This window comes from Apteryx rowi, unplaced genomic scaffold (genome assembly GCF_003343035.1).
Source record: "Apteryx rowi isolate R43461 unplaced genomic scaffold, aptRow1 scaffold_2, whole genome shotgun sequence".
In the NCBI taxonomy this organism is placed as follows: Eukaryota; Metazoa; Chordata; class Aves; order Apterygiformes; family Apterygidae; genus Apteryx; species Apteryx rowi.
Window position 1 is genome coordinate 10,129,663 of NW_020448307.1, and position 13,010 is coordinate 10,142,672.

General features: G+C 38.2%; 1 protein-coding gene across 2 annotated transcripts in view; it reads left to right on the forward strand.

The window, feature by feature from the left end:
- RNF145 (ring finger protein 145) overlaps positions 1 to 13,010 on the forward strand; it is a 46,924-nt gene that overhangs the window by 1,561 nt on the left and 32,353 nt on the right. For both annotated transcript variants that reach the window (XM_026063184.1, XM_026063183.1), the window contains one exon: positions 8,060 to 8,273. In XM_026063184.1, the coding sequence (XP_025918969.1) occupies positions 8,090 to 8,273 (184 nt within the window). In that variant the 5' untranslated portion in view covers positions 8,060 to 8,089. Of the gene's footprint in view, positions 1 to 8,059; positions 8,274 to 13,010 lie in introns of those variants that run through there.

Genomic DNA, 13,010 nt, shown 5'->3' on the forward strand with positions numbered 1-13,010 from the left:
GCGGGTCCCGGTCCCGGCCCCGGGAGGAGCTGCCGGTGCCGCAGTCGTGAGCGAGGCGCTCGCCTCCGCCGGGCCCGGCCGCGCGTCCTGGCGTCCGGGAGCGGCCGGCTGCGGATGTCTGCTCAGCCTGTCCGCGCAGGCCGGCGCTGGGCGAGGGGCGCAGCTCCGGCCCCGCGCCGCGCCCAGCCGGGCAGGGGGGAGCAGGGGAGGCCCGGCGATCCCCTCCCGGAGAAGAGCCCCGAAGCATATGGTAGCGCTTATGTAAGAAGCGGTCTCTCCTTAGCGCGATGAGCAGGGCTCTCTCTGTCCTCCCCACTTATGTCACGCTAATCTCTCTCTCTTTTTTTTTTCTTTTTTCCCCGAGACCTTCCTTTTAAAATCAGGTTTGTGATGCGAATTTTCTATTTTTCCGTGGTCAGGAGCAGTTCTGTGTATTAAACGCACTTGTGGCAGCTCTTAGAATGGTGCTTGTCTTTCGAGTGCCTAATAAACGCTGTTACCTTTTGGGGGAGTGGGGCGGGGAGCAGAGCATAAATATTGTGATTGGGAGAACAGTGAAAAAAGGTGGTGGTTCTGTTTTTTTTAATGCAGATACGTATCAGTAACCAAGGGAAAATAGGAGATGGGATGCACTGTAGGCAAAACATCTTTTGTTTACCAGTTAAATAGGAGATTTCTGTAACGTTTGACTCATAAATATTAGCCATTTGTGATCTCATTCAAAATACCTTTTTTCCTGGAGTCCGTAGGCGTTGATGTACTTCTTCCTTCTGTAGTTTTTAATACAAGAATTTCTACTAACTTTTGCTCTGGAACTGGGACTCTTGGATACTTTTTAATTATGTTTGTGTTACTTTTTTTCTCCTGTGTGTGTGTGTAAAATGCACCCCCAGATGTCAAACTTGAGAAAACTTTTACTTACTGTCTTTGATAATTTGTAGGTAAGTGAAGATAGATTTAAATATGAACAAAGACATTTATTTATTCAGATAAGAGAGCTGTTAAGATCGTGCAACCTATAACTTTGGTTAATCTGTGCAGGTATCTTATTCAGCTGGCTGCCCATGAGAAAATATAGCTCTTTGTCTCTAGTTATTTTTAATAACTACGGCAATCAGCTACTGGTTTTTGAGCCATTATGTCATGAAAGAGGATTGAATTTTATTAATTCCTAAACTCATTAGCATTGCTGGAGGATATGATGAGAAAATGGTGATCTTTGTGACCACCATTATGTAGGAGGATCATCAAAAATCTTAATAACAGAAAACTGATGCTTGTCTGAACCAGTGTTCACCTTGTTTTACATCAGTCTTAGGTTGTGGTAATGTCAGTATTTCCTCTTAATTCTGACTCTTGAGACCTGAACCAAGCAACATATCTGAAGAAACAACAGGGATTTTCTTACTTTGCAGTTGATGGAAAAAGATCAATATCATACTGTGGTTCAGCAGCTGGAATCCATGGGGCAGATTCAGAAAGGCTCATCGTGCCAATAAAATGTGAATGAATGTGTGTGCCTTGAAAAAGTACATAGCCTGCTTAGTGTTTCATGTTACCCTCTTAGCAAATAGCTCAGAGATTGTTTTCAGACTTGGGCTGTTTTTCTTCTCTTCACACAGATATGCAGATACCTTCTATTTCAGCTGACTGGATTTTTTTTTTCTATTTTTGTTTGGTGACTTCCTCTTTTTTTGAATCCATTTTAACTGTAAATACACCTAGAAATGTTTGATGTGGTTACAGAGCGGACAGTTCCCAGTAGTTTTGTCTTTTAAGTGCAATGTCCGTGTCCAGTATCTGGAATATGATTCAGCACCTCAGTGTGTCCATTTCCCTGCATTTACTTTTGTAACTTCTGCTTTTGTTTTAGAGAAGCTTTACTGCTTTGTAATTAGTTGTGTACTTAGGAGCATTCAGAGTTGGATATTCCATCTCATGGTGCTTTTCTGAAAGTTTTTTGGTTGCATGTCCTAAGTTTGAGCATGTTTTGAAAGGGACTTTTCTAAATGCTTTCACTGTTCATGTGGTCTTGTAGTCATGCAAGACTGCAGGAAGCTAAACTACCTCTTTGACAGGCCTGGAGACTGCTCTTTGTTTACAGGACTCAAATAGCTAAGGCAGCAGCGATGGAAACATCATCAATATTGTCTCAGAGCATCTTCTTGAAAGTCTTATTTTACATCATAGCTTCTAACAAGTTGGGTAGCAAGTTATTGTCATTGCAGTCTCTAAATACAGCCGTTTCAGATACAGGCTAAAAACTAAATGAACAACTTTGGTGGGTGAACCTTGTTTCATCCTGTCGGGTATCTGCATCCTTGTAACATGTTTTGGTTGCAGTTTTTCTGTGTGGTAAGTGGGGCATTTTAGCTTTGCCTGCGTGGTTGGTCTTCCTGTGATCAAGCTCTTTGAGATGGGTTGCAGTAGACTGCATCATCCTGTGCTGTCRTCGGTGCTCTGTGCAGGTCCTCTGGGTGTTCTGTCCTCTGCAGAGGCACTCTGGGACTGCTGCCCAGATTTTCTCAGAATATGCTGATACAAATGTGGTTAGGCAGGCTTGTAGGTGTAGACTTGCAAACATGGCTGTGATGGCGAAAAAACAAAATGCTGATTGAATAACTAGTTAATATAATCAAACCTTTGGCTGGCAAGAAACTGTAGAGTCAAAAAGGACCTCAGAGCAGTTCTGTTTGTGTCAATTCACTCTAGTATTTTTTCTGAAGATTTTACTCAAATATAATTAGTGGCTTTTTTGTTTTAATGAGTTAGATTCCTGTCTTTCAGGTGCCTAACTGAACTAAGCAAAATAACTTTATATGGTCTAAAACACAATTAGTCCCTCTTAGTGTGACTGGATTTGAATTGATAATATACAGGCAGAAAGCTGATCCTGTAGCAATCAACAGAAAGTTTTTACTGCATATCTGCTGGATCTGGTAGCCTTTTTAACATAACGTGTTAGTCCCTGAGTTCAGTTCCTTGGTCTTACCTGCTCACTTATGAAAAATAAAAGGCACAGGATGTTTTACAGGCTGCCTATAAATAATAGACTTGCTATATAATTGAGAGAATGTTGGAACTGTTCATGGTGGATGAAGATACTCCAGAAATAAATTTTTAAAGAAAACCTTAACTTCATAGCTCTGTGATATGTATCCCCATTTCTTGAATTGATTTTCTTCTCCCTCATGTAAAACTTGCTAGAATTAGTGAGAGCTGGAAATGTAAAATTTTTTCTACTTTAGTTAACTGTTTCCAGTTATGTTTTTGCTCATTTTAATATGCTGTTAATGTGAATGTGTGTTTACTTATGTCTGAATGAAAAGATAAGGGGTTGACCTAATTAGTTTTGCCATAAAAATTGTTTTTCCAAAAGCATGTTATAGTTTGTTGGAAACAACCTTAGCTGTGCCTCAATTCACAACTGAATGAGTCTTGGGTGAATAGGAATTTAACAATTCATTTGACTTTTTTTTTTTAATACGAAAATAACAGTTCTCTAGTGACACCACTGTATCAGGACTATAGCAATTCATATTGTTAGAGCAGATGGGGGGGGAAGAGAGGCAAAAAATACTGGTGATTTTTAACTTCTTACATAGCAAGGCTGAATAGTCTGTTTGCGAACTGACCCTCTGTAAACCTTTAGATTGAATGGTAAATACTATCTGATTATTACTTGAGATTACTAAACTACTCTAGTGAATTAGAAAAAACCCTGAGTATTAATGGAAATGCTGACCAGATCCTAATTACAGTATTGTAGTACCTGACTGCAATGTTTCACTGCCCTATTAGCGTACTTGGTACGCTCACTGTATCTGGCCTTCTCAGCAGAAATTTTTAAGAGTGCCATCCTTGTTAGCCAACATAGTACTCGGCCTCATTTAAATTGTATGGGAGCGAGACATCTTTTGCTTTCCTTGCTGCTGACTGCATGGGAAAGAACTGTTTGATGGACTGATGACTCACATACAATCCAGAGTTCTAGGGTTTTTTTCTACAGACTCACACAGGGAAATTCTTTTTAAGCAAGTATCTGATAAAACTTTTTGTCCTGTTCCTTCGCTTTTCTGTTCTTCATTTTCTCCCTCCCAAACTGATGATAGAAAGATCTAAGTCTCTGAAGAACTGGATTCTTCTTTATTTCAAGTTTCTGGTTTTGCCCCAAGAGCAGAACAGGCATTTAGAATGGAGGATTTTGAGAAGTGCGTGAATGCAGCATAGCTGATGGGTCTAACTTTAGTTTTTTAAACTGTGACATTGAACCTGTCTACAGTTCCCACTCAAGATAAGTAACTGATGGAAAGAGATGTATTTTTTTGTTTTGTTTTTTTTTTTTCCCTTCAAGGTCTACCTAGCCAAGCTTACCTTATAGAAAAAAATCAAGGCTTTTCTTGGTGACACTTAATTTTAGAATGTAGCATGAAAAATAAAGCTGAAACTAGACTACATATCAAAGTCTGTTACATGAATATATCCAGAATTACTAGAATTTCACAGATACAGAGAACAGAAGTTGAAATTGTATCTCTTCTGGTTTCTAGTCAATCTTTCCAAGTGTTTTAGGTCTCAATCCTGCAGGAGAACGAGCATCTTTTTTGTTCACAGGTGCTAGACTGAACGTTGAAGTCAAGCCTGGTTTTGAAGTTCTAACCCTAGCTGGAGTCAGTTATTTTATCTTTTTATGATCGTTTTCAGTGGAAGTAGTATTAGAACAATTCTTACTTTTGCAAATACTCTAGGGTATTTCTGAAACTATTTAGTGACTTTATAATTAGTACTTTTCTAAATGTAGATGTGCTACTATGTTAACTTAATTTCACGCCTGCCTGGTTAAATGGATGCAGATTTTGTGTGGGGCTACTTGTCCTGCTTTACAAGTGAGTATTTTCTGCCTGTGATGTGATAGTTTTAAATTTAAGTTTGTGCATAAAAGTTAGGCTGGATTAAGTGATATAAATGACAGCTTCAGTTGAAATGGTAAAATTTTATGTGATGGCAAAGCCTCGGAAATAAACTTCTATTAAAGGTAAAATGTGCATTATTTGTGAGATTTTTGTTAAGCTTGCTGCAAATCTTTTTTGCTAATGGAATCATCAGGGACCAATTTGTGATTTTTTTTTTAATCTGGTTTTGCTAATTTTAGTGTTGTCCTTAGAGCTAGCTGGGAATGTTTTTGACAAAATACGTATATTGGGTGAAGAAGGGTTTTTGAAAAATACTACGTTAGTAGAAAAGTGTTTCCATGATCATTGATCATGTATGATGGGAAAATTTTTAATGTTTCTTATCAAATAGTGCAGTTATGCTGGCACTCACTTAAAATATGGGAGTCTGAAGTTCTTAAGACTGTTTTGTCCTAATCACTGAAATTTCTGTTTTGTTTCCTCATCCTGATTTGGATACAGGAGGATGTTAGAAATCATGAGAAAAAATTTTGAGACACAAACTAGTTGCTTCCTGGTCTTAAGTGCATTCTTTGGCTATGTACAAGAGTGACCTATTTTTTTCTAATGTCTGAGCATCCAGCAACTCTTGTCATGATCATTTATCTAAAGGTTTTAGGGTTTTAGTGGTTTTATTTTTTTTGTTTATTTTTCCACCAATCAAAATAATGCATTGTGAGAGCTCTTTACAATATAATGAGCTTAGAGCAGTGGACTTTGTTGCTTGCCTGCATTATGTTCTGTCAGAATTTGGCAGTAATTAGAACTGAGGCTTTATTTAACGCATCCATGTTTCTAGTAGAGTTAATTTTAAAGGATTTCTTATTAATACTGGATGCTTTGTCAGGCAGTGACAGAATATGCTGCAGTGTTTCTGCAGCTTCTGTGGCAGCTTCTCATAATACATAGCCTATTGTTTGCAGTGTAATGTGATTTTTTTTTTTCAAAGTTTTTTTAACAGAGTTGTAGTTTTTGTTACACAATGTATAAATGCTGTACTTCTCAGTTTTCTTGCATTCTCAAGCATTAATATGTGGCTTTGGGAGGCAAAGTTGCCCAGATTTTTCAGCTTAATTTGAATGTGCAGAACCTCAATTAACTTTCAGTATAGTTGGAGAAGTCTGCAGAAGTTCTGCATTGGGAGTAATTACAGAAAAGATAATTAAGGTTCACAAGTGAAAACTTTCTTCTTGTCCTAGATGTTGAGTTGTTGTAGTTGACTCTAAAAGGTTTGACACTCATGAGGATGTCATTTGAAATCAGGTGGTACCTGTCATTTTACTTGAGTATTTTTATGACAGAGTGAAAATCTGTAAGTCACTCCCTACCCCTAAGCCCTGATTTACTTGGAAAAATAATCTAGCAAAAAGCAGTAGACAGCTTAATTTCTAAGATTTAATTAACTCTGTGTACTTGGCAAAAACAAAGTTTTTTTGGGGGGGAGGAACAGGACACTAAATGTTTGGATATGAATAAAACTGTGTGCCTATAAAGTGTTTTGAGCATAGGCTTGAAATCCAGTATGCAGCCTGCTGAAACATTTTGTATAGTCTGTCTAGGTCCCAAATTGTGTTTACACAATCCTGTACGTTTAATCTCCATCTCTTATTCATAGTACATGTTTAACATTAGTATCCAGTATTCTTTAAGCAGTTTGTACAGTGGTTTTGGTTATTCATTTTATGTGTTCGTAGTGTTTTGGGTGACCTCTGAATTCCTTTTGCAAAGTATTGTTAAATGCTCTTTGCAATGGTGTTGTATGGGATGCCTAATGTAACGAGGTGGCTTTTTCTGTGCAAGGGAAGGGATGTGCTGTCTTGGGGTTTATAGAGTTGTTGCAATATGTCTATAAAAGGTGTCTGCGTTTATGTAACTAGAACAGTAAGACTGAAACCTAAACGACGAGCAGCAGCCCTGTAACCTGTGGTTTACTGGGACAAACTGAGACATTATTGGTCTGTCCTGACTTTTTGAGCTGAATTAATTTTGTCACCGTGCCTTGACAAGTGTCAATGTGGCTTTTGGTGTGCATGTGAACAGTTTATTATAGCAGCTTGTCCACAGCAGCACAAGCAGAGCTTCATGTGGTAATAGTGTGTCTTACTGTCCCCTGCTATACAATGGGGAAAGTTTATGTAGTTTCTGTATATGAGCATGGTTTTATTTCCTGCTTTGCTTCTATGTTGGCTTGATAGTATCTACTTAAAACTTGCACTGAGCAAAGTGGCTATTGTGGTAATCTTAAAAAGGACAAATTGAATTAAATCCTATACGACTTATTTTCAAAAGTGCAATTCCAAGTGCAGATTTTTCTGTTTCTTTGGTTGGGGTGCAGTTCTTTCAAAATGTCCCTGTTAATCGGAATTAGGTCTTTTCCTAAACCTGAAGTCAACTGGGGACTGATCCTGCTGCAGTGATTGTTTTCAGTTGTTTGAATAATTCCTCGTGGATGAACACTTGCTAGATCATCCCTACTTTGGCCTTGAATACTTTAACTGCATTTCTCTAATAGTGTATATAATTGGTGGCTTGCAAATACAACTCCATGGGGATCTGAGTAAAGGACCCCGCCGCAAGTTTTGTCATGTTCTTTAGTTTCCTCTTGCTCTACTACTGTAGACTGTTTTACTTTTTTTTTTTTTTCCCCCCAAATATAGCTTCACCTGAGAGCCACAAAAATAACGTTAAGCTACGTAGGGGTAGTTCATGAATTTTGTTGATGGTAATTTTGCTTTTTAAAGTTCAGCATATTAATATTTATGTAGCACCTAGTATATTGGGGTCCTTTCGGGTCTTGGGTGCTAAAGTAGTGCAAATAAGAATGAGGGTATATTTACTGTACACCCTTAGACCATTTTTATCTTGGTGTTAACCCCTTCCCCTCCTTCCACAACTCTTTACAGTATTACCATGGAAAATTGCTAGCAAATTGACCTTTATAAAGCGAAAATAGAAGCTGTCCTGTCAGGATGTGAATTTAACTCAGTTGATTCATTCGCTTGTTTGTGGCCACACAGGAAGCCCCATTCATATGATCACAAAGCCTAATAGCTGTGTGTACAGTGAGATTGATCTGATTACTCTCGTCTGTCTTGTGCTATTTACAGTCTGCTGCAAGTTCACAGAAAGGGAAGAGAATGGCTGCAAAGGAGAAGTTGGAAGCCATATTAAATGTGGCCCTAAGGGTCCCAAGCATCATGCTGTTGGATGTCTTGTACAGATGGGATGTCAGCTCGTTCTTCCAGCAGATCCAAAGAAGTAGCCTGCACAACAACCCTCTCTTCCAGTACAAGTACCTGGCCCTTAATATGCATTATGTTGGTAAGTGTACGTGTATTCAGGAGAAACAATACTGCAGTAAATACTGTTTTGCTTGCTACAATAATTTTAAGAATTTGGTAATAGTGTGATAATGTAATTACAGCATTTGTTTTGTTGACTGTATTTAAAGGGCTGTTTATGTTAGCAGGAAGGAAATCCTGTCTAGGGTTTTCTACTGAGCTTTATTATTTAGCTTCAGTGTGTACAGAGTAAAGTTGGTGACTGGAAATAATACTGATGCTCTGAAAGAACAGCACGCCAACTATGGCATGTGTCTGACTGGTGAGAAAGGTTCTGTGAAATGCCATGCAAACAGCAAGTATTGTAATGTAGTTCATTGGCATTAAATATGAAACTAGGGAAGAGGTTGTCTACTCTGGACTGTGACCATAGGCTCAGAAGGTCAGCTTTCACTGCTGCATGGATATGGCACTTCAGCCTTAAGAATAGTCAATATACTATGAGTGGATTAGAGCATGTAACAAATCCCTGTGTTGCAGATAAATGGGCAAAATCACTAATGCAGCTCAGGGAGCTGAGGTTTGAAGCTTGGCCTGCGAGTTTAGCTCTGAAATGCTAGGAGGCTGTTTTTAGAGATGAAAAGATTGCTATTCTGGGACCTGCCTTTCAGGTGGGGGTGTGATTGATCTAGTGACTGCACATGGGGTTAATTAGGGATTGGATCCAGACTGCTGAGGCTGATATCCATTGGTACTGCCTAGCTTTGAGAGAAATGGCTAGCATGTAATTTTCCAACTCTGTGCAGTGTTTCTTCTTTGTAGATGGCCTGGAGGATAAAGATGTACTGCATTCAACTAAGGGAAATACCTTTTAGTTAAGTAGTTAGAGGGCTGTGATTTTGAAGTGGCATGTCTGAGGTTTTAATCCTAACTACAGAAATATTGGCATGTGACTTTTCTCTTTTAATCTATTAAATGTCTGTTGTCCAGAAGTTATTTGCGGACATTGTAAACGTATGTGGCTTTCTCTGTTATGACTCAATTATACTTGCAGTGGGGGTAGCAATGTATTTACTTTTAATGTAAAAGCTGGTATTGCTGGCCTATGTCTTTTTATACGTTTATAGGAGAGAGTAGAGTGTGTTTGTTGCTGGTGAATGTGACGCAGGACTGTGGAGGCATGTAGCTACAGCTGCCTGTCTGCTGCTTTGCTTGTTCAGCATGTGCTCTTGTATGCATGCAAGTACCTTTTTAGGAATTAATTTATCAGATCAGTTTCTAATATAAAACTAAACAGGTTTGCAGTATGCTATCTGTATGTTGGTAAATAATTTCCAGGTGTGACACAGCTCTTCATAGCCATTTGATAACCTTGCCCACACTTGTGTACATTGAGATATACCAATGAAAAGTACTGCATAGTAGATAGGTATTATTAGTGAAATACTTCTTACTTGGATGCTATTTTAGTACTAAACCTGTGGGTTCTTTCTTTCTGCTCCTTGTACAAATGGGGCTTTTAGGCTGTTGCACAATCAATCAGCAAATCTTTTATTCTTTGCGTTTAGAAGAGTGAGCTTCTGCACTTCTACTGCCTCAGTTGGTGGCTGCTGCTCAAGAAGATTTTCTAAAGTATCAAACAGGTTGTCTGTTTTAAGATTTTCAAACAGTTTTCAGTAATAAAACTTTGTTAATACTCTTTAAATTGATTTATTTTGATTCCTTGGTGTGTGGGGCCTTTTTTTTTTGCGCTATGTCTGTGTGAGGCTGGACTTACTCACTTTGCCTGTCTACACGAGGTTTTATATAGATTTAATTGTCTGAGTTTAAAGTATAACCTAAAGTGATGTATCAAAATATGTAAACTAGGTTTGTAAGGAAGGTAAGGAAAACAAAATATTTTTCCACCAGTTTGGGCAATTAAGCTTCTCTGAAGAAATATTGGGGGCAATTAACTGCTAATGTGTAACTTCAATAACATAACTTGCTGTGCATATGTTTCAGCATGCCAATCTTTGTTTTTTTATGGAAAAAAATCCTCTGTTCATATCTGCAGTAAGAAAACATAATATCTTAGTAGTGATCATTCAACCAGAGAGGATATTTCAAATACTAAAAATTCTTTTGTCTTCTGAAAAAAATCGGATGGAAGTGTCAGTTCTGTCATCTGACTCTTTCATGCCATCTATTTAAAAATACATATATATTTCTGTTGCAAGCATTGAAACATTTTGAATTATAGGCCTTATTTGCAAATGTAACATACAAAAATAAGTGCATTTCGTAGTTCTTGCTGGAGTGTTTAGGAGTAACTTGTCAATAAGCAGCATTGTCCCAGGACTCTTTCCAAAGTCCTTCTCGTCATCCTATTGAAGTATTCATTCTACCCATCAAGACGCTGTGGCTGAAGACTTGCATGCGATAAAGTTGTGTGCAGTATGCTGAATTATTGCCAGCAGTAGTTCTGCAGATTGATACACTATTACCAGGTAGAAATATCTGTGAGAAAAGCAGCTTGGGAAACAAACCAACTTTTTTATCCGCAGCTGGTTTAGATGTAATGTGGTTTCAAAAGATTTCCTTCAGATTGCTTTATGTAAATTCAAGTAGTCTGTCCTTCAGGATACATCTGTGCTAGCTATAGTGACTTTTTACCACAGACTTCTAGGTAGTGTAGACTAGCACTCTCTGCTGCTGTCAAAACTTCTGTGTTTACTTCTACGCTGCAGCGTAGCTCTGAGAAGACAGTCACTTCCTTTTTTACCATTTTCATGATGAGGAAGGTGGAAGCAGTAGAAACCACGTAATTTCCTCCTGTAAAGGGCAAAGCAGTGCTATTTGTGCTAACTGGTAAATACTCTAAACTAGTTCTGAAGAGAAGAATTGTGGCCTTAATCTGTAATCATAGACTGGAAATTTAAGTGATGTTGTGCTGAAAGTACTGAAGTGCACTAAATACATACTGTTTTCTTGTTTAAGAATAAAAATAAGAGGAAGTAATATATCCTAAACTCTATTGTCATTGCGAAAAAAAGAAATTCTAGGGAAGAAACTAGGGAAACTAGATACACCAGTCAAACAAATACAATAAAAAATGTCGTGTTAAACTTAAGCATGTGAAGAAAAGCAGTTTGTTCATTCCAGAAGTAAATTTCCCAAACTCTGAAGATGAGATGAGAAAGCATTAATTAACATGTAGATGCACTCAGTGCATACAAAGATGAAGCAGTGCTCAGATTCAGCCTTATTAAAAGCATCTCTGCATTTGCTGTCCCATGTGGTCTGTTTCCTTACTCGCAGAAGTATTTAGATAAATGGATAGTAGAACTATTTTCTGAGTGTTACTATTTTAAACGGTAGCTATTTTTAATCAAATGCAATTTTATGACGTGTACTCAGTCTTTATTTTTATTTTTTAAATCTACTTGCAATGTCTTCATATTCTCTTGGATAAAAACCTGTGTACGCTGCAGTTGGTAGACACAGAATTAGGTAGAGAATATGCCGTGCTCAAAATATAGCACAGCCTTCTTGCTCTTCCCATCACTGTAGCCTGCCAAACTGTATACGGCTGCCTTTGTGTTCCAGGCTTTTACTCAGCAGCTTCCTCAGCGTACAAATACCTTCAGGTAACTTTTCTGTATAAAGCTGATATCTCTTTTTGGCAACTTGTATAATTTCTTTTATTAAAAAAAAGACAATAGAAGCTTGCTTGAAAGGAGATACTTGAAATTATATAGGACTGAATTGACTATTGTGTTTCTAAGTGTCAGTCAAGACAGACACTTGTGTTCATAATTTAGAACACATTGTGACTGTTTATGTTCTTATAGCTTCACTTCTAATTCTTAGTTCTTTACCAGAACTCTTCAGGCTCTCCTTGGTTGTACGGGAACTCTTATCACGAGGTATGCTATATTATAGAAACAGTCCCTGAATCACACAGCAGAACTAGAATCAGCAGTTCATTTTGATTGTTCAAACTATACTGTAGATCTCTGTGAGGAACTTAGTTCTTGGATTATTTATACTTAGAATGCCCAATCTGTTACACATTTAAAAATTATGAAACATCTGGTGAAACTGATGCAGTTCCCCAGTAATGAGTAAATTGTGTTTTATTGAAATTATTCTCCCTGGGATATGCAAATGTTAGTAACTGAAATTCTGTACTCTGTTTATAGTTAAACTGTGCCATGACTTGCTAAATACTAATTTCTGTGTGTGCAAGTATGTTTAGATATGTCTTCTCAGTTTAGAACTCATTTTTCAACATATTTTCGAAAGGGCAAAGTGTTAATTGTGTTAGCTTGAAGTACAAAACTTCTTGGAGTGGATAACCATTGTTTGGGCAGCTCTGGCTGACTGGGAGGATGAGGAGGGAGTGTGCCTTGGCATCGTCTTGCAAAAACATTGTTCCCCCAAAATGCAATGTATCTTAAAGCCTACCATGCTTATGCTGCTTTGAAGAGCTATTTAGTTAGCACCGGTAGGACAGACTAGATAAAAGCTGCCCTTCGTGTTGCTAGTACTGATGCCCCTGTGGCTGCTTGAGACTGATATGGATTTTGGCAGCAAGTGGTGTCTGAATGGCTTGGCTTCTGGATTAATTTCAGCTTATTAAATTTTGCATGAGCTGTGTGTTGGAGCCACCTTAGATGTAGGAGAGATCATTTTGCGTGGTGGTGGAGGTTCTGTGTGATGCTATGCTTTGTAACAGAGCAGCCAAAGAGCTAGTCTTTCTCCCAAAAGGATGGTATAGTTGTCCCAATCAATG